This window comes from Balaenoptera physalus (genome assembly GCF_965194825.1).
Source record: "Balaenoptera physalus genome assembly, chromosome: 17".
Lineage (NCBI taxonomy): Eukaryota > Metazoa > Chordata > Mammalia > Artiodactyla > Balaenopteridae > Balaenoptera > Balaenoptera physalus.
Genome location: NC_138895.1, coordinates 56,590,913 through 56,616,160, shown reverse-complemented (window position 1 = coordinate 56,616,160; position 25,248 = coordinate 56,590,913). Strand labels below are relative to the sequence as shown.

The following is a 25,248-nucleotide window of genomic DNA, read 5'->3' as shown; positions in this document are numbered from 1 at the left end:
CAATAGTGTTATCAACCTTAGTCATCATGTTATACATTAGATCCTCAGACTTTATTCCTCTTATAGCTGAAAGTTAGTAGTCTTTTGCCAACCCTTCCCTATTTTCTTTATGTCCCAGCCCCTGGCTACCACTTTTCTACTCTCTCTAATAACTTTTTTGTGTGGAGAAGGTAAAGTCTTTAGGATTTTCTGCATATAGGATCATGTCATATGCAAACAGGGAAATTTTTACCTCTTTCTCTCTGATTTGGATGCCACTTTGTTTTTCTTGCCTACTTGCTCTGTCTGAAACTTCCAGTACCACGTTGAATAGCAGCAATGAGAGGTGGTACCCTGGTGTTGTTTCTGATCTTAGAGAAAAAGCTTTCAGCCTTTCACTGTTGAGTATGATGTTAGCTGTGCTTGTTACAGATAGCCTTTGTTACATTATTTTTATACCCAGGTGTTGAGAATTCTTATCATGAAAGAATGTTGAATTTTGTCAAGTGCTTTTTCTGTGTCTACTGATAAAATTGTATGATTTTTATCTCTTCCATCTTCTTCCTAGAACCTGGACTATAAGTTGCAGGTGGACCAGTCATCTTGTGTTTATAAAATGACCAAAGGAATAAAAAAGAAATGCTAAAGATGGCAGAACATAAAGAGAGTAGACTGGGATTTTAGTAATATCATGGGTTTACTGCACCAGTCCTGCACTGCCTATCTATAGCCATATATATATATATATTTTTTGTATGACAAAATAATCCCCCTTTTGGTTAATTCACAATAGGTTAGTGGGTGAAATGTACAGCTATTGGAACACCTATATAGTACCCCCATGTACTTAGAGTCAATGTCATACCATAAATCAGTTATTTATTTTCTTACCTCTTTATCTTTGCTAATTTTTTCTCTCCAATTAGATAATTATCTCCTTGTGGGTGGGTATGATCTTATATGTCTTTATCAATATTTTATCATTATTCTTAGACACTGTTAGAGGCATCTAAGTAATTGAGTGCAACTAACATGCAATTACATCAATCAGCCAGTAACTATGTAATAATATAAACTATGCATCCAGAATAATAGATATCATGCAAGCTGGGGGAGTTTGCATTTTGGAGTAGTTTTATTGTGATACTAGAAATCAGATCGTTGCATATGGGTTTTTAATGTACTTGTTTAAAAATGGTCATTAAGAGTCTTTTCATACATTAGATTGTTATATTTCAGTATTTAATTTCATTATATTTCACATTAAAGGAGTGCTTGTAATTTCAGCAGCCAGTGTTAAAAACAGAATAATTAGATGATAGAGTCAGGCAACCTTATAAAACCTATTTAAACTATATCTTAATGTAGTACTTATTTTGGGATAAATGATATAATACTATGAAGATATTCTTGCATTTCCAATGCAAATTTGAAAGAAATATTCTTCATTAGCTGTGTAAGAAGCCATTCCTGCAATTCAGGAAGTCAAGAAACTGAAGGCCTGGGCGTTGGATGAATTATCTATATAGAGTTAGGTTTACCAAGATGATAAGAGTAAATGATGGAGAGGGAAAGAGTGAGCCAGGTACTAAAGTGACTGATGAATGAAGAAGATTGATCAAGAGGTAAAAAACAGCAAAATGAAAGTCAGCAAGGGATATTGTCAAATGATTATGTATTGGTATCAAGTGTTATTATTAAAAGCATTATTTTATTAAAGTTTTGATTTTTCTCTCCCAATAATTATTTATGAAAGTAATTTTGTTTCTAAATTAATGGTTTTCTTTTATTTGTTCTTTATTTTTTATTTTGAATTTTATTATATTTTAACTATATAACATGGCCTGTTTAATTCCATTTAGTAGAACTTATTGAGGATTTCTTTGTGGCTTAATACATGGTCAGTTTTTATCAGTGTTTCACTGCTGTTTTAAAAGAATATCATTCTCATTTTGAGGGGTTTGGAGTTTGATATATAGCTCTTGAGTTCATCTTACTAATTATATTGTTCAGAGAGTGAGGAAATCAAACCCACAGTTTAACTCATTTTGTATTAAACTCAGAATAATATGTGTATGCTATTATATAGTTTGTTGTGTGGAAGAAAACTTGAAATTTTAAAGAATTTGAAAGATTAACCCTGTGATTCTGACTTTAAAATATTAATTGATGCTAGGTTTGTTATTTTAAGCTGAAAGTTGTTAAGAGAATTTGCTTACATTTTAAAAGACTATTGAAATATTTTAAAATAATTTGTAATTAACTCTAAATAGTTGTGTAAAAGCTAAGGAGGATTTGCCTAGTAGTGTTGTGTATCCGCCCAATCAAGCACTTGAAGTTCTTCAAAAGAAAATAAAATATACTAATCTAAATGCAGTTCAAAATGCTTAAGGAAATCAATTAAGTCCATGAATTAAATGGCTTAAGTGGAAATTAGTCCATTCTACATTAGTTGGCCATACATTAATTAAAGATTTTCTTGAAAATTATTGTTCTTGTTTTACATAAAATTTACTAGATTTATAGATAACATGAAAGAATCTTTAAGTGAATTTGAATTTAAAAGCTTAAGGGAAATTTCAGCACTTTTTTTGTGTATGTCCTATTTTTTTTTCTTTTTTTTTAATTCAAGCATAGTTGATTTACAATATTACATTAGTTTCAGGTGTACGATGTTTTTCTAGATTAAACTACATTTAAAGTTATTATAAAATAATAGATATATTTCCCTGTGCTGTACAATATGTCCTTGATGCGTATTTATTTTATACATAGTAGTTTATGTCTCTTAATCCCCTGCTCCTGTCTCGTTCCTCCCCCCTTCCTTCTCCCCACTGGTAACAACTAGTTTGTTTTCTATATCTGTGACTCTGTTCCTGTTTTGTTATACATACTCGTTTGTTTTATTTTTTAGATTCCACATATAAGTGATAACACAGAGTATTCGTCTTTCTCTGACTTATTTCACTAAACATAATGCTCTCTAGGTCCATCCACGTTGTTGCAAATGGCAGAATTTCATTCTTTTTTATGGCTGAGAAATATTCCATTGTATAGACATATACCCCATCTTCTTTATCCATTCATCTTTTGATGGGCACAGGTTGCTTCTATCTTGGCTACTGTAGATAATGCTGCTATGAACGTTGGGGTGCATGTATCTTTTCAAATTAGAGTTTTCATTTTCTTTGGATGTATATACCAAGCAGTGAAATTGCTGGATCAGTTCTATTTTTAGTTTTCTGAAGAGCCTCCAAACTGTTTTCCACAGTGGCTGCACCAATTTACAGTCCCACCAAGACTGTACTAGGGTTCCCTATTCTCCATATCATTGCCAACATTTGTTATTTGTAGACTTTTTGATGATAGCCATTTTGACTGGTGTGAGGTGATATCCCTTTCTGGTTTCAATTTGCAGCAAATTTCAGTTTGTTTTTTTTTGTGTGTCTTGATTTCAAACTTTATTACAAAGCTACAGTAATCAAAACAGTATGGTATTGGCATAAAAACAGACACATAGATCAATGGAATAGAACAGAAAGCCCAGAAATATATCCATACATATACAGTCAATTAATTTGTGACAAAAGAGCCAAGAATATGCAATGAGGAAATAAAATTTCAGTTTTAAATTGGGAAATTTATTATACTGAATACTTAAATTCCATGTAATTTTAAATAGTCTTTTCTGGGCACAAAATCCCTCCTTGAGCAACAGAAAACTCCCATTAATGAAAGCTAATGTTTTTAATAAGAAGTCCAGAAATGAGGGTGGGTGGATATGGCTTTATAAACAAGGAACCATAGAAGAAATCTCAGTGAAAGACTTCAGGGAAAATGATAGCATGAACACAGGTGTCACAGAATCCTCCCATCCTCAACTGAATTGAACAAAGGAATGCAAACATAGAGAAGTTGTACACAACACCTGAAAGAAGACTATCTGTATCTTACAAAATTTCATGAAATTTTACTAGATCCATTGCAAATGGGACCAAAATTAAAGGAAGCTATCAAGGGGTCAACAACACTTCCATTTAAGGAAGTAGAATGGTTTCACAAAGCAAATGGACAGATATCCTGGAAAAATACCATCCTCTAATTTTGAGGGGCCAGGACTGGAAGCAAAGGGCAGGGGCCCCTGGAATGGGTCAGGGGAATCTTTCATTTAAAGTTTCTTTTACCACCACAGATCAACAGAGTTTGGAAGCAGAATGGGCACCCTTGGCAGGAAGCTGATTCTCCCATCCCTGTGGGCTCCTTCAGGAAGGAGACCAGACAAGGGCTCATCATGTGGCTGAACTTGTTCCAAATAATGCAAATCATTGGGCAAATATTAGAGGGGAGGAGTGATATAAAATGTTGAATGGAAGCATTTTTGGATCTGGAAAAAAATGCTTGAGTTAGGGATTGGCTCAGAATCATAGGGAAAGGGCGAAGCTCTGCTCTTGCCCTGATTTTTTTTCATGTTGATCCTAACTATCCGCACTAAAAATTAAGGCCTAAAATTTACTATCCTACTTCTTCCTGTGCTTGCATTATGGATGTCCAGGTCCTACCTAGTTAGAGTTCTAGAGTATGGAATTATGGAATTGGGAAGTGAGTGGGAGGGAACTTGGTCCACACCAGACCCTCTTCAATCTTCTGTTGACTGTAGAATCTCTGCTTTTTAATGTAGACCTGAGAACCTGAGAAGGTGGTGTGTGATTGGCTTCTTTGTGTGCACAATAGAGTAATGAAGCTTACTGGGTGTAAAGCACACAGCAGACACATAAATACTTCAGTATATGCACTAATTAATGCATGTGAATCTGTGGTGGGTGGGAGTAGGTAGGCAGCCAGGCCAAGGGAGATTGTGGAGAGGCCAAACAGCACTATCACATTGATGGTTGATGTTAATAAAAACCAATGACAATTTGTCTCTTTGTACTATAAAATAGATATATGTCAATTCATCCATCCTCAGTCTTACTGATGCCAGTTTACTCCTGCAGTAAATTACAAGAGAATAACCAATATTATCTTATGAATGTAATTATTACCAAATCCTACTTATTACCAGGGAAAGCAATTCATAGGCTTTTTACCCCGTGTCTTTGCCACGACCATGGCTGAAATCAGAGTGTAGTCTTATTATGAAGAATTGGTCATATACAACTGTGTTTGACATTTTTTATTGTTTTCTGGTTCTTTACTTCTTTGGCTTAAAGATCAAGTGGCAGCTAAGTGATTTATACGATGCGTAAAATCGTGACTGAGAAAAGATCTACTCAGTGTCTGCTTTAAAGTAACAGTGTGGGTTAGTGGGAGGAGCAAAGGCCCAGGGGCAGAAGGACCTGCATTTACACTCTGGCTTTACCACTAACTAGTGTGTGATTTTACATAGGTTGTTCGATTTTCCCAAGTCTGTTTCCTCACCTGGAAATGTGGTAACTCTAACAAGTAATTGTAAGAATTAAATTTTTAAATTAGACAGCAAAAATCCTCTAACATAGTACCCGAAACATAAAAAATGTTCAATAAACACCAACTATCCCTTAAAATAGCTTATAATTTATTCCAGAGGATGTCAATAGCTTCTGTCTCTACTTGTTGATTTTCAACTGTGTAGAGACCCCAAAACCCAGCTGTAAATTATGCAGAGAAAGAATAATTCCAAAACATCTGAAAACCCTTCTATTCTAATGCCATTCCTCAGTCCTGGGTATTTGGGTATCTATTTACTTTTTAGGGTTTAAGGTGGGATGTCTCGAAGGGTAAATGATGCACTTTTTAAAGAGTGAGATTAAGTTTTATTGCATTATTTTCTAGTGGCTAAAACTCTTGCCAGGCATTTTGCTATATTCTGTCTTTATATGAGAAATGAATATTAAAGTAAGGGGATTGGGGGCATAGAAAATAAGAGAGAAATCAGGAGGAGAAAAGTGAGAGCAACAAGAAACACTCTTTCTTTCTGTCTTAAGTTATTTTTGCCCATTCACATAGGCAGAGTGTCTAAGAGCGTGGCCTGTATAACTGGCTTCTTGATATGCACAGTTTAGTAGAGTTATGGTGTTTAATGAGTGTGAAGCAGCCAGCAAACACACCCAACTCCTTCAGCATATGCACTAATTAGCATATGTGAGAGAAGGGTGGATGGGGTGGAAAGAGCTCTCCAAGGGAGATTGGGGGAAGACAGAGAAGCACTGTGATTTTGAGAGCTGATTTTTTTAAAAAACAGTGATAGTTTGTCTCTTTGCATTCAACAAATTCCTATAAAAGGCTGGTAATACCCATAATAATTTAGTTTATATGTCAGCCTCTGTAGGTAGTTTGTAAGCTCCTTTAAGGCAGGTTCTATGTCTTATTTCTCTCTGTACAACCATCCCCTAGTGTAGGCACTCCATAAATGTTTGATGGATAAATGAATAAATAAATGAATGAACACGAAGTTAAATAGACTGAAGTTATTGAGCTGAATGTGTTCTGCAATCCTGAAAAGCTGAGACTGTAACTTCAGTAAAATATTTTAAGAGGCTACCTCTGTCCATTTACTTGTCTAGAGAAATATTGTCCCTCACTATCACAAATTGAAGAACCACAGACTTAATTTGGTAAATAATGCATGTATGCCTGTATGTGTTTTAAAAATTTAAGTTTGTTAACTACAGGTGGAAGTTGGGATATAATATATCATAAAAATTTGGATTTGTGTGGTTTTCTTGATTGGCTCTTGACTGATGCACCATTTCTCTTGAAAAAAGAAAGACTTGGCTTTGGTAGGTCAAATGCTTATGTGAAAAAATTTGGCCAGACCTAAGTTGTGACTACCCTCTCTGGATGGGACATGTAATTTGTAATTCACCATCATCCCTATCTACTCACTTTACTCATTTACGTTCCCTACTTGATCCATAATAGCTGGTTGAGTTTGTGATCTCTGCACCAGAGGATGGCCTGGTTAAAAAAGGGGCATCCAAGGAAGAAGGGGATACCTTACTCTCTTCCAAAAATACTGTGAGAAGTTTGATTGGACCTGATGAGGAGCTGTCTGGTTGGGGTTATAGGGAACGAACACCTGCAGAGCAGCTGCATTTCGGGACAAAGCTGATACAACTGTTTTTGCACTGAGAAATGGAGGGAAAAGAAATGAAAGATTCCAAATTCCATTTCATTAGGCTGCATAATGGTCCTTTGTGGTCAAGAAGACCAGTCTTTCAGCAGACAGGGGGTTGCAATGAAAGAACTTGGTTTCTGAAGGGGGAAGAGCAGAATGGAGTTGGGCTGAGATTGTGCTCAGTCTAAACTACTGCATACAACCCTCTGGTTCTTAGAAGTCAGCCAATTCAATTTACTTACATTTGGCTTCCACTTTCAAAAACGCATACATTGGATGACACAATCGTGTTATATTAGATTTATTAATATTTTACAGTGATGCAGCAAAGAGCAGGCCAAGTACCTTAGACACATGAGATTTATGACCAGTGATTAATCTTGTAAAAATAATGAATTGCCACCGAAAAGGGGGAAAGAACAGATTCTTTCCCAAAGAATCTAACCCTCTCATTTGATGGATGGGTATTTCTTTTGAGAAAAACAAATAGAAAACATTTGGAATCTAAAAAATCTCTTTCCGAACACCAACAGTTAACATCTTCCAAAACCCACTTGGTGGGTACAGTTGGCAAAACTGAATTTGCCCTCTCACCTTAAGAATATTAGCAAATTGCAATGGGTTCCCTCCAGAAGAAATGTAATATTCTCGTGCTAGGACTTTCCAGCAGGAATACAGCTTCTACAGTTGGCAGGCTCTAACTGACACTCACAAATAGGTCCAGTTTGAAAGATGAGGATTCAGGATGCAGTGAACAGCATATTTTTCTTATTATTTTTTATGTGTATCTAGCTTTTTGGAAAAAAATTTTAAAATGTCCCTGAAACTGAAACTCAAATAGCTTATAAAAACCATTCCTTTATTTTTTCTCTAATTGTTACTTCTTTCCCCTGTGACTTGAAAAGCAAGGGGAAAATGAAATTAATTATGTTTTAGATTAAAAGGAAAAGTCATTTTGATTTTTTGAGGAGGAGAGCTGTGTAGCAGGTTGGCTAAATCTATACATACTCACATACATGCTGTATTCCTGGTAGTACTCTTGCTCATTATTATCACATTTTTAAATGAAAAACTCACCTTTAATGAAGTGGTATTACCTATGATTCATTGCCTTTTTTTTGAGCTTTATATAAAAATTCAGGGGAGTCTTGCTTCACTGGTTTTTCATGAAAGAAAACATTTCCTTTGCAGCTTGGAATTAAAAAATGCAACTATTGGAGTTGTTTTCCTTTTCCTTCCTCTAAAACCAAGAAACATATTTTTCTTTCTGCACTGAGACTATTACTGAACTATCAGATGACCAGTGAGTCCTGAAACCAAGATATTTATAGTCTGTAAATATTTTTATGGTGGTAGTGGTGAAGAAAGGGGTGGTCTTCCCTATACACACAGACTGCCTTATAATTTTTTTTTTTCTAACATTTAAAAGTAACCTATTTTTCCTGCAATGAGAGCAAAGCAATCTAAGTTTCTGCTGGGATAATATGTGGTTATTTTCTTTTGTTGCAATCTCAGACATTGTGGATCTGTGAATTTTACAGATTATGGATTGATCTTTATGGTTCTTTTTCATAGGTACAACATAGGTATTGAGAAATAAAAAAGGTTTATAAACATAGACAAATTTATATTTCAAACATTAGATTTTTTTCTGCATCAGTTTTATCTCAGAGCATGTAGTACTGGAAACAAAGTAACTCAGGAGTTTACTTTAAAAAGATTTGGTTTGCACATCAAAGACAATTTAATGATGTATAAGTCAGCTCTGCTTTGGTAACAAATAATCCCTCAGTCTCAGTAACGTAGAACAGCAAAGGTGTCTGAGAATTAGCTGTGGCTCTGCTGCCAGTGTCATCTTATTCTAGGGTTCAGGATAAAGCAGCAGCTCTTATTTGAAACATGTCATTTTCATATCTAAAGAAAAAGGGCAAGCATCGTGGCTCTTAAGGCTTCTGCTTTGGTGTGACATGGGTCACACATGCTGTTGACCAAAGCAAATTGCATGGCCAAGATGAATATCAGTGGGGCAAGGAGGTGTGTTTCTCCCACAAGAAGTCACTTCATACTCCATGGCAATGGGTAAGATAATTATGCTAAAGGAAAGGGGAAGCAAATCATTGAAAGCCACAGTACAATCTAACAGGATAAGCAAGAGGAACTTCCATAAACCCATCATCAGTCAGTCCAGGGTGCTTCCAGTTTCCACCCTACTTCCATGATTTAAATTAGGATTCCCCCTGCCGTGAAGAATACATCCAGAGTTCCTTCCTTCTGTCGTTTACTGTGCACTCAGGATATTAAGAAATAAATTTTATTATTTGCATAAGCAGAGAAGACTCAGAAGGGTCAAAATTCTAAAAGATAGCGTTATAATGTAGCTCATAACTGGAGATGCCCAAAAGTATTGCTTAATGTTTCTAATTTCTTCTATCTTCTCTTATTCTTTTTCTCTTTCCTTCTGTCTTCCAACCTCTCTTCTTCTCCCTTTCCCAAAGTGTATAAATTTTACTTATTATGTCTCTCCCGTTTTCTTAATTTCTCTTCTTTCTTATTTCCTTTTCTCTTTTCATTTTATCAACTCATTCCTTCAATTAATTAATATTACCTCCTAAACACATCTAGGATACCAAGATAAAACATAGTCCTTACCTCAATATGAAATAAGAAAGTCCTTCTAAGTCTGTCCAAGGTATTTTTTTTAAATATAAATTTATTTATTTATTTATTTATTTTTGGCTGCGTTGAGTCTTCATTGCTGTGCACGAGCCTTCTCTAGCTGCAGTGAGTGGAGGCTACTCTTCCTTGTGGTGCGCAGGCTTCTCATTGCAGTGGCTTCTCTTGTTGTGGAGCACGGGCTCTAGGTGTGCGGGCTTCAGTAGTTGTGGCACGTGGGCTCAGTAGTTGTGGTTTGTGGACTCTAGAGCACAGGCTCAGTAGCTGTGGCTCACAGGCTTAGTTGCTCCGTGGCATGTGAGATCTTCCCAGACCAGGGATCAAACCCATGTCCCCTGCATTGGCAGGTGGATTCTTAACTACTGTGCCACCAGGGGAGTCCCTCCAAGGTACATTCTGACTCTGAAATTCTATGATTATTTCCTCCCCAGGTTATGCAGATTTGTAGGAGGGATATATAAAGCTTGCTATAATACAAAGTAAAATGTTTTAAGTGCTGAGATAAGGTAATTGATAAAGTGCTATGAAAATCAATAGAAGGAGATTATTTTTAGGATGGGTTGGCAATAGATAAGTCTCATTACCTAAATTTTCTAATCATTTCCTCTTTTAAAATTTTCATTCCAAGACTGACTTTCCCTCTTTCAGATATTTTATCCTTGGTGACCAGCCCAGGGCTCTGAATAATGTTCTTATATACCAGGAGTTTTGTTTGCGAGTTACAGAAACACAACTCAAACCGTCTTAAGCAGAAAAATGGAATGTACTATCCTGTAAAATGGAGATGTGTCTGGCCTATAGGCATAGAATCTAGACGTTTAAAGGATGTCATTAAGAATCTATTCCTCTACCTTGGGTTTTCTTTTCTTCGTGTTGGCTCTATTTATAAGCAGACTCTCTTTTCATGGTTCCAAAACAGCCAGCAGACTTCCAGCCTCCCAGATTAGCTGCCTCAGCAGTTCCAGTTCCTTCAGGAGTTCCAGCAAAAGTTTTACTTTCATTGGTCTGTCTTGGAAAACAGTGCCACTCCTGAATCAATTACAGTAACCAGGTGAATGGAATTGTTCAGTTGGTCAGTCTGGGGTCTCTTTACCACTCTTGGAGCTTGGAGGAAGGTGAGGCTTCTTTATAGTGTGTGTTTCCTTATTAAGGAAAATAAGATTGCTACTTGAGAGGAAGGGAGTGAAAAATAGACATGCAAAAACAACAGATATCTGTTACATAGTAGGGGCTTAATAAAGCATTTTGATGAAAACGATGGTATTGTTATTGATTTTATTCATTATATAGGCATGTATGTATGCAAACAGAATCCTCCAAGTTTTCTCCCCTAACTTTATTGTCCTTAGCCTTGTCTTCCTACCTCATTCACGGTCAATCCTATACCCTGCAGATATCGTCAAGCTTGTTTTTCAGCATTTCTTTAAACACATTAAAGCATAGTTGTTTTATAGTTTGCTTGGTTATACCAATATTTGTAGTCTTTGTGGGTCTGTTGTCTGTTGTTTCTCATCCACAGTGATTTTTGTGTGTGTATGCATCTGGTTCTCTTGTATTTTGTGCTGGTTATTGTATCTGAAAAATTATTTCTAGAAATAATGTGAATTCAGGATGAATGTATTTCTTTCCCTGGACAGGTTTTAAATTTGTTCCTGCCAGCTCCTATTTAATTCCTCAACTAATGTGAACCTTGCCTTTGAATTTCTATTTCCCTTCCCACAAGACACCCTCATTTTCCTGAGAAAATGAAAATTCACGTTTTTGTGTTAGGCAAATAGCCTCAGGATGAAAGTGGTTTTGTGTTCACTTACCATCCTGGGTTCTTGTTTGGCCTGTTATTTCTTACTATCTTCTTAGCTCTTTGTGGCTATTAGAAAGATGTTTATTACATTCAGCATTTTTAGTTGTTTTCAGCTGGAGAGTTGTTCAGATAGCCCAGCCTGCCATTCCTAGGAACTGGAAGTCTTCTTCCTGAAAACCCTGGTCAACGCTTCATCATTCCTGACCCTTTCTTTCTGTTGTCCACTCTCCCAGTTTTCTGCCCCTGTTCTTTCACCGTACTTTGCTTATGAATAGGTCTTACTGGAATGTGATAGACAAACCTATGTTTCTTTTTTAAAAATTAATTAATTAATTAATTAAATTTTGGCTGCATTGGGTCTTCGTTGCTGCATGCGGGTTTTCTGTAGTTGCGGTGAGCAGGGGCTACTCTTCATTGCGGTGTGTGGGCTTCTCATTGCAGTGGCTCCTCTTGTTGAGGAGCATGGGCTCTAGGTATGCGGGCTTCAGTAGTTGCAGCATGTGGGCTCAGTAGTTGTGGCTCGCGGGCTCTAGTGCTCAAGCAGGCTGAGTAGTTGTGGCACACAGGCTTAGTTGCTCCATGTCATGTGGGATCTTCCCTGACCAGGGCTCGAACCCATGTCCCCCACATTGGCAGGTGAATTCTTAACCACTGTGCCACCAGGGAAGTCCCAAACCTATGTTTCTTGATGTGACATCATGGATCAACTTTTCATGATCTTTGGTACATATCTTTCTTTCTCTGCCTTGAGATTGATGGTATGAGGCGCTTCCAATTTCTCCAAAAAACGACCTTCTTGGTCCATTTGGACTCTGGTGTATTTCCAGGATAACCAATCTTAAATTATTTCTACCATCTTAAAGTGTGATAAAAATTAGACTGTTACAGAGGCAAGGGGTACCAAATATACAAATAATGTTGCATATTTAGAATTGTATTACATACATGTTTGCATACATAATATTTCCTTTACTTCCTGTTCTGCTTGGGGAACATTAACTAGCCTCTTTACTTGTTATTGTTCTTATAATCCCCTTAGATTTGAGATTTTCCCCCCAAGTTTCTCCTTGGCTTTTTCATTGGTTCTTTTCCACTATACCCCTTAAATTTAGTATATATTTTCAAGGTTTTATCTTTGGATTTTTGCCTCCTTACCCAAGCAATCTCTTCTATTCCTACAGCTTCAATTGTACTCTATATGTACCTGATAATCAAATTTTATATCTAGTTATGGCCTCTGTAAGGTGCTCCAGTTCCACATTTTCATGATTACTGACTATCTCTACCAGGATGTTGCCCTTGTTCTAAAATTCTACATTTCCAAAATTGTATTATCTCTTGCCTCCAGACTCTTTTTCAGGATTATATTTTTTGGTAATAACATTAACATTTACCCAGTCTTCCAAAATAGAAACTTCAGCATCATCTTTGCCTTCTACCCTCCCCATTCCCACATTTAATCAATCAAATCCTTCCTTCCCATTTCCACTAACATTGCACTGGTTTAGTTTCATACATATGTATGTATACATGTATATATAGTCGATACTCATTATTTGTAGATTCTGTATTTGCAAATTTGCCTACTCACGAAAATTTATTTGTAGCCTCAAAATCAATATTCCTGGTGCTTTCATGGTCATTTGTGAACATGCACAGAGTGGCAAAAATTTAAGTCACCTGATGTTCATATTCCCAGCTGAGGTCAAACAAGGTAGCATTCTGCCTTCTTGTTTCAGCTCTCATACTGTGAACAAGTATCCTTTTTGTGATCTATTTAGTGCCACATTTTTCACATTTTAATATTTTTTGTTGGTAATTTCATTGTTTAGAAAGGTCCCCAAGTGTAGTGTTGAAGTGCTGTCTAGTGTCCCCCAATGCAAGAAGGCTGTGATGTGCCTTACGGAAAAAATACGTGTTAAATAAGATTCATTCAGGTGTGAGTTTATAGTGCTGTTGCTGTGAGTAGGATGTTAGTGAATTAACAATACATATTAAATATGGTGTCTTTAAAGCAAAATACACGTAAAACAAGGTTATGTATTGATTGGTTGATGAAAAGTGATCAGAGGCTTGCAGGAATCTTACTCGGTATTTCTCCAAGGAGCAATGGGTCAGTATTTGCTAATTCTGTGTTCATGGTGACTTTGTAGAACACAACTACCATAAATAATGAGAATCAACTGTGTGTGTGTATATATATATATGTCATATATAATATAGTCATATATCATATATATATAATTAACCTCTGAACTGGTTTCCCTCCAATACATTTTCAGTACTGCCAAAGTAATTATCTTCCTAAGGTAGAATTGAGTATGTTACAACTCCCGCTATAAAAAAATACTCAGTTCGTATTGAAGGTAAAATTCCTATTCATTACCATGGAAGTCCATTCACTTACAATCTGGCTGCTATCAACTTTGCCAGTCTAAACCCTTATCTTCCCTCCCTTCATGCCCCACTCCATTAGCACATTGGTTTATTAGCCAGCTATTTCTCTTTATATCTTGGCTTTCCCTCTTTCTATCACTTTTGACTTAAATGCCCTTTCTTGCTTCCCTGACAAAATCCTACTTAGCCTTCAAGACCAAGCTTATGTACATCTCTGGTGAAGCTTTTCTTGATATTCACACAACAGCAGCAATTGCTCTTTATAGGTATTTCCAATTTACATTTATCACTGTTGCAGAGGGAGTTACAAATATGGAAATAGAAAAGGCTAGAATGAACTCTGTGCTGTTGGATTGGAATGAGGGGTGTATATAAAGAACTCATGATTTTAACTCTGATGCTAAGAAGAAGTAGAAGCTATGACATGCCAGTAGAATTGCATATACCAAGTACCCAGATCTTGGTTTCTAAATATAATTCTCCACTAAAAGGAAACAGGGTTGCTTGGAGAAAAGCAGGGCTTATTCCAGGGCTGGAACAGGGAAAACACAAGATAAGTCTGGAAGTTATGGTTGCGCCTAAAAGTGAAAAAGTACTTAAAGAATCTTTGAAGCACAGAACCCAGCTTAATATTCTCCACAGGCCAAATTTGGGTCAAACTGAGACTCAAAATAAAAGTAGTAACACAGTATATCACATTGAGCAAAATAAGAATCTATGAGTCCATACTGATATCAGTCAATTGATCAGGGAGAAGAGAAAGCTTTTCCTTACAGTAGAATAATAAATGTAAATAATAATAATAAATACTAATAAATGTAGAAGAAATAATGGAGTTAGAAAATCACCATTTGACAACCATCAGAGTAATAAGTGATTTACCCTCTTTACATCACAGTAATGAATTATCAATTAATAAATCATTAATGGATGAACAAAGTAGGGGTTAAAGTTTGATGAGAAAGAGGATATTTACATAATCCAATGTGTTTCCCACAAATTAATTATTAATCTCAAAAGGAAAAATAGTGACTTTACCATGTAAAATCCTGGCAGACAACATCTTAATCAAGTAGTAGGTAATAGGATAGATCAGCAGAATGTTCCTCTTGATGTGATGCCCTGAGAAGGACACAGCATCAATTTTATAGTATTCTTCCCAAAAAAGGCATAACCTCAATTTAATTATGAGGAAATATTAGACAAATCCAAACTAAGGGGCATTCAACAAAATAGAATGTGTTTTTCAAAAATATCAAGGCCATCAATGACAAAGAAAGACTGAGAAACAGTTCCAGGCTAAAGAGGACAATGAGGCATGACAACTAAATGTAGCATGTGATCCTGGATTCAAGCCCAGGCTGAGGAATCAGTAGCTATAAAGGGCATATTGGACAACTGAGAAAATTTGAATATAGACTGTGAATTAGGTAATGATATTTTATCAATGTTAAATTTCCTAATTTTGATAATGTTGAGGTTATATAAGTGGATGTTCTTGTTCTCAGGGAGTATACACTGAAGTATTTAGGACTAACAGATCATATTTAAAACTTACTCATCAATGGTTTAGAAAAAATATGTATAACTGTAGAGATAAAGTGAATGAAAAGCAAATGCAGTAAAATTTAAATTATTAATGATGTTTGGAAAAGAGTATGTGGGAGTTTTTTGAACTTGCATCAAAATAAATGTTAAAATAAACACTTAGGGAAATAAAGACAATCCTGTGTATTTGCTTTTTATTGTTTATCTTTTCCCAGTTAGCATATAGGCTCCATAAGGATCTTGTCTTCCTTTCTCACTGCTGTATCCTCAGCACCCATAACAGTGTCAAAATATAGGACTTCAATCATTATTTGTTGAGTGAATAAAAGAAAAACAAAGACAAGTAACAGTAAAGTGGATTCACATGCCTTTAATTTTTTTCTCTCCTGAAACCTTACTAAATCTTAAGTGAAATAAGTTTTTCAAAAGTTATTCAAAACTTAAGTGAAATAAGTTTTTCAAAAGTTTTTCAAAAGGGGAGAAAATCCACAAGGAAAGGAAGAATTAAAGACAAGACAATAACTGCCGCCCCTCAACCCTCCCTCTTTGCAGAATATTGGAAAGCTTTTCTCTGGGAATCTAACCAAACCTAGTGAAAATAGTTAAATAAATTATATTTTGATTCTTTCCAGTAAATGCCTCAGTCAGTTTACTTATGGTCCATATTTACCATACAGTAAATCTCAAGTTGGCAAGCATCACCCAAGTGGTAAGAATTTTTTTAAAAGATCAGCTTGTTAGTCTCTCACTTTTAAATATAAGCAAATAGCCAAGAATTTAAAATATCAGGAAAAGCCTCAAAGATGAAAGATAAAGACCAAAACGAGCAACAACTTGGAATAAACAAGACTCTGAACAGTAAAGAAAATTTTAAAATCAAAAAAGAGAGCTCTTGGAAATTAAAAACAAAGTGAGAAGAGCAATGGAAAACTCATTAGAAGACTTGGAGGATGAAGTTGAAGGAATATTCCAGAAAGTAGAGAAAAAATACAAGGAGATGAAAAATAGGAGAGAAAATATAGGAAAATTAGAGGACCACTCTAGGATGTCCAATATGTGAACAATAGGTATTCCCAAAAAAGGAGGAGAGAAAAATGTGTGTGTGTGTGTGTGTGTGTGTGTGTGTGTGTGTGTGTGTGTGTGGCGGGGTGGGGAAGGGGTGGAATCATACAACAAATAATTAAAGAACATTTATAGAACTGAAAAACATGAATTTTAAGGTTAAAAGGGCCGTCAAACGTCTAACAATATCAATGAAAAAATTTCCATGACAAAGTAGTTTCAGTTAAATTTCAGCCCTTCAATCTTCTGGGAGTGGGCTGCAGACAGGAACATGAGAAAGAATCAGTAATTAGAATGGTTTTGGCCTTCTCCAAGCAATATTGCAAAGTAAAAAGCAATGGAGTCATGTTTTCAAACTACTAAAGAAAAATGATTTCAGTATAAAATTTTATATTATCCAAATAGTCAGTTGTGAGAGTAGAATAGGGACATTTCTGACATGCAAAAGTCTCAAAAATTTTTTACCCCTATACAAAATTTTTCAGGAAACTCCTGGAGAATGTCCTCCACCACAATGAAGGATTAACTAGGAAAGAGGAAGACATGGGACATAGGAAACAGAAAATCCACCAGAGGTGAAAGAAAAAGGGAATCCCCAGGAAGATGGTAAAGGGACATCCCAGAATGACAACTGTGTATCAGGCACAAAGGGTAACCAGTCCAGCAGAAGTATGCCAGAGCCTTCAAGAGGAACTTGAAGAAAATGAAACTGATGATCTACTTGGTAGGAAGGAACATAAGAGGTTATTAAGATGACCAGAAGAATGTTTGGGTTCAGTTTTTTGTAAGTCACAGAAAACTCTGCAGAGGAGAAAACAAGGTAATGATAATTTCAGAGAAAACCAAAAGTTGCACAGGAAAGTAACAGTAGTCCAGTTTACTACATGACAGCTCTGAATAACAGTCAGTCATAGCCACTCAATATTGATCTAGCCATATTTGAAGGATGGGGTTGGTGGGTGGGGGGAGGATGGTGTATAGGAAAGAAACAGGAGGAAAAGGGAATAAGTTCTCATATTTAATAGTGGAAAAATCAATTGATAATAGTTACATCAGCCATGGTTCAGTCAGGAGAGTAGAGTCACTGGGTATTACAGATGGAATTATTATAGGAACTAGATCTTATATGATTGTGAGAGAAGCTGAGGAAGGGAAGATCTGGAAGGGGAATTGGAGGGAAAAAGAGGAGTCACTGATATGTCTGAGAAGCCAAGTGTGCCCAACCACCACAGTGTGATGGCAAAGGGGGAATTTGTGGAGAGGTCTCTGGAAATCTACTGCCTCTGCAGCTGGTCATCTGGTAGTGGGCCTGGGGGCTCTGGATAAGCAGGATCAGCACTCAGAAGAAGAGCAGGATGTAGAGCAGAGTGAGTTTCGGGCTGGTACCTGCTGTATACCTAGGCTTCTGTCCATCACTGCATCGTACTGAAAAAAGACCTCCAAGAAAGTCTTGAACACTGTTTCATTTCTGTCCCCCCAAATCCCATGTAAATTCCTCTTTTATTCAGCTCCAACCTAAAAGCATTACATGCCAGAGGATTTGAGAAATACAGTTCCCAACTTAACCCAAGTGATAGTATAAACCACAACAGTCCATCTCTTGACAATCTGGCATCTAATACATACGTCTTTTAACCACATTTAACTTCCAAATAAAGATAAATGCAAATTTATGCTTCTACAGTACATGGCACAGCTACCTGCACAAAAACATACAGACCGGCTTCCCGAAAGAGGATACCCAAAGTATCAGATGTCCCTTTATTAATCTTGGGGTGAAATTCATTCTTTTAGCTGAGTCACTCGCTATTTCATATTCTGTAGTTTAAATACTGAGATATGAGGTTAACTATCAATACAATTTACACAACTTATGTTAAATGGTAGAGGAGTAGGAGATGACAAAATATTGATATTTGTTATTTATATCAAATCAAGGAAGAAATACTTATTGCTATAGTGTGTGTTTCTGAAGCTAGTTATGTGATTGTAATTGGTACTTATAAGTTACTTTTATCTAGGACTGAAGTAGATGGACAGCCTACTAAAGTCTTGATTTGTATAACAGAAAAACTTTAGGTCTGGCTTACAGAAGTGTAACTGGAGTCACCACAATAGTCACAGCCCCTTAACCAACCCAGACTTGAGCCGGTTCACAGCCCCAGAGCTCCTTGAATGAAGACAAGTTCAGGTAGGTCTCTTGAGCAAGGACTCTCACAGTAAATCTTTCTCCTGGTCTCCCCCCACAGGACCTGGAGCCATTTACTCAGATGACTGTGTTTTGGGGAGGGGGAAATAACTAGACTTTGGTTAATTTCTTGACACCCAAAATGTCAAGAGAAGGGGCTTATGAAGACTGGGTAATTGATAGAGTTTGGGCTTGGGTTCATCTCCCAATGCGCCTAGTGGGTCCCCAAATTCATGCCATGGCTATTTCCTCAGTTCTTGAATGAATGGTTGGAGTAGGCGTAATCAGCAACTAGAACCCCTATGTTGATTCTTTGACATATATATATTTATATTATCATGTGTATAAGGTATGAATTATTTTTAAATTTTCTATATTGTTCCAAAATTAAAGCAGCTTATGAAGATGCATAATAATACTGCAAAATATAACATTAAAAATAGGTGAGAAAAAAATGGAGCAAGAAATGAGACTAGTACATAAAGTACCTGACCATTTTGTATACTTGCTGATGGTAAACCACAAATTTGCTCTTGAATAGTAACACAGTTCATTATAACCATAAGTTAAAGACAAATCAATTGCTTAGGAGAGGTTGATCTACTTGGGATATCAATACTGAAAAAAGTTCTGGGGACGGTGTTTCCTGCTCTTAGGGATGCTTGTCCTATTGTTCATCTCAATTAGCATAACTAATTGAGTGTCCACGAACAGTGAAAAGAGACATTCTCTTCTATTAGTGAAAACTGTGTCTCATTCTTAAAATAGCTGAGAATCTTTATCTCTTGTTATTAACCAAGTGTAGTAACACTTCCTTCCAGCAACCACATTCACACAAAAAAGAATGGAAATGACACTACTTTAGTTCAAAAGAGTTCAGAGTGCACAAGATTAAATAAAGGGAATAACTTTAAAGCTTCAGGTCAAATCTTGAGTTTTTTCTTATGAGCTGGTCTGAGTTGGACTTCCTTTGAAGAGAGTCTCCTGGATCTCTTCCATGCGGATGAAGAACAAAATGAGAAATAGGCCTTATCACATCAGTCTACAGAAGAGTTCTCAAGTGGCAGGACATAGTATTAATATTTGGAGGAGTCAAATATTTACACATTTTTCAAATGTTAAATAAGTGATTATGATGTGGCTTTTAAAAACAACAAATTAGCCTGGATAAGGACTGGTCAGTGACCTGGTTGAAGATCTTTCGTATCAATTAATTTAATTATTTCATACAAAATATAATAAGTGAACATAGGTTATCACATGCAGCTAGCAAAATGGACATTCAGCTTATACTTAACAGAAAAAAAATATCAATTTTTATACAATGACAAAAATGCCATAATTTGTTTCAAAGTAAGTAACAGATAAATTCTAGACTGGAAGAATAAGTATGACACCACCAAATTTCAACAGTGAATCAGAAGATTGTGGGAAACTTTAAATCTGAGGATATGAATCTGATAACATAAAAGATAAGAGAACTCTAAATCAATTAGCTAATGAAAATGAGAGTCAGAGCCAAAGTCAACCAAATCTGTGAACATAAATACTTAGGAAAGATTTAGAAAATGTAAGCTCTATTCTATTGCAGCCACATCATACTGTCATAAAATCACTAACATCTTATGGTTTTTAATATCAAAAAAAGTGTCTTAGAAATATCCCAAATAAAAACTTAAAAAGAATGGCATGGGGAAGAACTTTTTACAAGTGTAACACAAACATAGAAACTATAAAGATAAGACTGACAAATTTAACTACATAAAATTATTTTAAAAGTTTTAGCATAGTAAAGTACATCAAAAGTAAAGAGACAAATGATAAACCTGGAAAAATATTTGCAACTCAAATAACAAAAGATTTTATATATATATATATATATATATATATATATATATATATATATATATATATATATATAATGTTCTATAAAGGAAAATTAAGTGAGCAAGTGCAGAGAAAGAGGTAAATGATATCTTTGGAGAATTCATGAAAAAGGAAACATAAATTGCTTGGGCATATTAAAGATGCATAATTTCATTTAAAAGAAAAGAAATAAAAATTAAAACCATTGAGATACCACTTTTTGCCTAGGAGTATCAAAGATCAAAACACGCTGGCCGGTATATAGGGAGATGGGCACTTTCATACATTGTAATTGGATAGAATCTCTGTGGAAGGCAATTTTAAGGATACACATACACACACACACAGAGGTATGTCTAACTGTTTGATCCAACTTTTCTACTTTTAGGAATTTATAATACAAATTTAAAATGACCCATGAAAAGGTTAATTGAAGCATTGCTTATAACAGAAGAAGAATGAAGATAATCTGAATGTCTATCAGTAGGGACCTGGCTAAATACAACCATACAATGAAATGATAGGTGACTGTATAAAAACAACAAGAACTTTTGCTATGAACTGATACCGAACGAACTCTAAGATGCATGAAAAAAATCGAGGTGCAGATTAGTGAATAGAGTATTCTACTAGTTGCCTAAAAGGGTGAAGAATATATATGTGTATACACACACATTTTCTTGATAAGCACAACATATCTCTGGAAGTATACTAAAAACCTGGAAGGTTGTACATGAATAACTGGCTGTTTCTGAGGAGGAGAACTGGCTGGCTGGTAGAGAGGCTTTTCCCTGTATGCCCTTTATTAACAATGGAATTTTAGCTGTATGAATGAATTACAAGTCAAAAAAGTAAAGTAGGCAACTTGCTTCTCATCTATAACATCATCTCCCCACCCCCCCACCGGCACTCAGTTAACCTTCTCTATCACCAGTGCGTGGCATGAAGTCAACCTTGTCAGTACACTTCTCTGTAAACAGACACCAGACACATGCCTATTTATAAAGCGAGTTTAATGAAACCACCGTCTAAACTCAGTTTGAAGAAAAAGCCCATTGAGTCTCCAAGATGGAGAAACTGTGAACTCTGAGCCTCAACAACACTTTCACAGTTTAAAAATGAAAGGACACAGAAATACGGGGTTAAAGTTAATGATAGTTTAGGATCCACCAGGGATGTGTTTTTTTAGTAGCAAGAACATTCCTAGCTTCTTGAAATCGGGAGAAATATTCAGTGAATGGCAAAAAAAAGGAAAAAAAAAATTCTGCTTTATCAACAAACTAGCCCAAAGAGATTAAGTGTGAGATTCTAAGTACCCCAAGAACTAAGTGTGACAGATTTTTTCGAAGTTCCGTGGTGTCCTTTAAAAAGCAGAGACAGACCAGGAGAGAGCACAAGGTGAAAGGAATTAGGAATCTTCTTTACTTCTAGCGCCCATTCTTGTCTTGTTAAGAGCATTAACCTATCTTCAGCAGAAGTGGTGCTGTTAAAATTCTTTTTTGTGAAGTGGATCTAGGAGTTCACTAAACTGAAAAGTATCTCTGGTTTAAAAAATGCCATCAGTGCAACCCAAATGATTAAAATTTTGGAAAGTAACCTTTGAAGACAGAGATTGAAAGTGGTCTGTAAATTTAAGGATGACAGTGGCTAACTCTCATCTTTCTATATTGAAAACTCATCAATGATGAGTTTGTCCTGACACTGTTAGACTCTGTAGCAAACTTCTTGATAGAAATAGAAAATTGATTGTAAACTAGAACAGGGTAGGGGTGAAAGAGATCTTGTTCTAATTTCCTAAAAATACCAACAAGGAAACAGATCAGAGACTTGCCCAAAATGACCCAGGTGGTTAATGGTAGAGCTAGATCTACTTGGTCGTCTGCTTATTTTTGTCTATATATATTTTAAAAGACACTGATGACCACTAACCTTGAATGAGTCCCAAGGCTGTACAGAAAGGTAGATGGCTTATTTATAGAGGACTTTGCTCTTTCATGGATTTAACTCCTTTAGAAGTGCAATAAATTTGGTGTGTGCACGTATGAGTGTATGCGAGAAATGGTATTTCTGATGATTGGGGGATATTCACTGGAATATCAGGTCAAATGCTGGGCCACTCCCTAAACTGAAATGTTTCCAATCACTTCCAAACTCTGTGACAAAAATCAAAGACTCTGAAAGCTGAGAAACAGATCCACTGTTGCTGTTATGTGCTTTGTCAGCTCTACTTGTGCCCTATGGGCCATTCTCAGGGGCTGAATTTTCTTATCTGGTAAATGGGACCAGGGACTTCAACTCAGATTGACTTGGGTGTTCTCAGACATACATAAAGTGAATAACACTAAAATTCTTAGCACATAAATACTGCTATGTAATAGTGATTCCATAAAAATAGTTACGGATAGGCATTAATGGAACAATTAATAAACATGACTATTTTAATATTCTTGTTGTTTCTATATGATTGTCTCAAGTCTCCAAACTTCTGAACATCTTCTGAAACTGAAGGCATAGAGAAAGAAATTTAAATGATACAAAATGCTAGCATAATAATATGGTACCTGTGGTAATATTTGCAAACATTCCTACTGCCATGGTTAGCAGTATAAATTCTTATCTTTTGCCTAGGGGGTAAATACATTCATTCCTACAGTAATGAATTCAGGACAGAAGATTTCACCAGAATGAAATCAGATAGCGTAAGTGTATTTAATGTAATACTTTGTTAAACAGAGTATTCCCCAAACTCAAGGCACCTAAAAGTTCAATTCAGGAGACTTTGAGGGTGGGGGAGGGAGGAGGATTATGAATGAGAAATACTTCGGTAGAAACTGAACTTTTCTTTGAAGAACCAAGGCCCCAATTTCTAGCGTACTCCAAGAAAGGGATCAAAGGTTTTCGTAAGTTTTTCTGGAGGAGACACAAAGTCAAGAAATACAACCTCTAAGGATAAGCAAAGTATTGGAATACTCTTTTTACTCCCTAAACCGAAGACGCGTTTTAGTTTCACCCTTGCTAACATCTTCCCGTAAATCAAAGCCAAGAAGTAAAACTTAAGAGTGGCAGAGGTGTGGCATCTTTCGGGGTGCGGCTCAAGTTTAAACGCCACTTTAGAAGCAGCCGTCCCGGCCGGGAGCTCGGAAAGGAAGGTTTAGGAGAAGCCGTCAGTCAGTCAGATCTTCCTGCTGGAAGGTCGGCGCGGAGGTTGGAGCCGACCCCGGAGCAGCGGAGAAGACGCCTTGGGGGTGAAGACAGCTGGGCTGTCGGGCCAGCACAGTCAGGGGGCGCCTCCACCTCAGCTACTCTTCAGTTTAGCCACCCACTCCAGGAAAGCCCGGACGGGATTCGCCGGGGGTTAGGCTCGCTGGAGGCTGTCAGCGCTCTTTAGGACCTCAGGGAAACCGGAGAAGTTCTGGCTTTAGGACCCAGGAACTCCGAGGCAGCCCTGACTTAGTTGCCTTGGACCACAGCACCACCTACTTATAGAAGCATCCCGAGCCTCGGCCCGACTGCATCTCCATCGGAAAGTGAGCTCGCCATCCCTTCGGCCTCCCGGGAGCGTTCTGTCCCCCACAGCTTGGAAACGGAGAAACCTTAGCTGTGAAGTGGCTGTGGAGAGAGCTCTGGAAACCGCACAATTGGACAGGGACCCAGAGAGTGAGAGCGGGCGTAACCCTTGCCGTAGGATCGCACTCACCGGCGGGGACGCAGCATCCCAGAGGCTGCGGACCCGCCCGCCCCGCCGCGCTCCTGCTAGGCGCGGTCAGTCCAGAGGACCCTCCGGGCACTTCGAACCCAAGGCAGGCGCCGGGATCCCAGAGCTGCTACGCGCTCCCGGCGGGTCTCGGCAAACTTTTCCCCAGCCCACGTGCTAGCGAGGCGTCTGGCTTTCCAAGCCCTGCATGGAGCTCCGCGCCTAGGCACGCCGCACAGCCTGAGACGTAAGTGCTCACGGTAGGCGACCCGCGCCTGGCCACCGCGACCACGGCGCTTGGGTACCCCACTGTGGGACCAAAGGACCGAAGAGTGCGCCTTTAACCCTGCACCCTCGGGAACTGTGGAGCTCTTTTCTTTCCCGGAGCGCCCGCGCAAAGTCCTTTCCCCCGGGTCGGAGCCTATAGGTCTGCAGAGGTTGCTAATTCACTGATTGTAATCACCTTCCTCTCCAAGTTGCAGGCAGCTGTGCGCTCGAGGTTAAGCTGCTCCGCAGCTCCTGCCAGGCAGTGGGTTCGCTTCCCCCCTCCCTCCCCTTCTTAAATTGGGACGCGTGAAGAGGCAGCTGCCTCCCTGGGCCTCTCTCCACCCGGCTTCTCCTCCTCGTCTCTCAGGTTCAAGGCGGAAAGATGCTGGTTGCGCCGAACTGACCAGTGCAGGCCCCTGGGCTAGTGGCGACTCCCCCTCGGCGTCTTCCTCAAAAGCGCGGACGGCGCCGGCTCCTCGGATGAGCCCTCCAGTTCCCCGACTTTGAGAGGCGTCTCTCCCCGCCCGACCGCCCAGATGCAGTTTCGTCTCTTCTCCTTTGCCCTCATCATCCTGAACTGCATGGATTACAGCCACTGCCAAGGCAATCGATGGAGACGCAGTAAGAGAGGTGGGTTCTGCCCTGCCGGAGGCGCGTGGGGTCGGGGTCGGGGGCGC

The 25,248-nt window shown here is 37.6% G+C and overlaps 1 protein-coding gene and 1 long non-coding RNA gene across 3 annotated transcripts in view; both read left to right on the top strand.

The window, feature by feature from the left end:
- Nucleotides 1-25,248, top strand: part of LOC309647237 — a 526,943-nt gene that overhangs the window by 319,007 nt on the left and 182,688 nt on the right. The window lies entirely within an intron of this gene.
- RSPO2 (R-spondin 2) overlaps nt 24,319-25,248 on the top strand; it is a 176,035-nt gene continuing 175,105 nt past the window's right edge. Inside the window, exons 1-2 of one of the 2 annotated variants that reach the window (XM_082434348.1) lie at nt 24,319-24,551; nt 24,939-25,201. In XM_082434348.1, coding sequence (XP_082290474.1) covers nt 25,108-25,201 — 94 coding nt within the window. In that variant the 5' untranslated portion in view covers nt 24,319-24,551; nt 24,939-25,107. Of the gene's footprint in view, nt 25,227-25,248 lie in introns of both variants that reach the window. The other variant, XM_082434349.1, reaches the window with a different exon arrangement.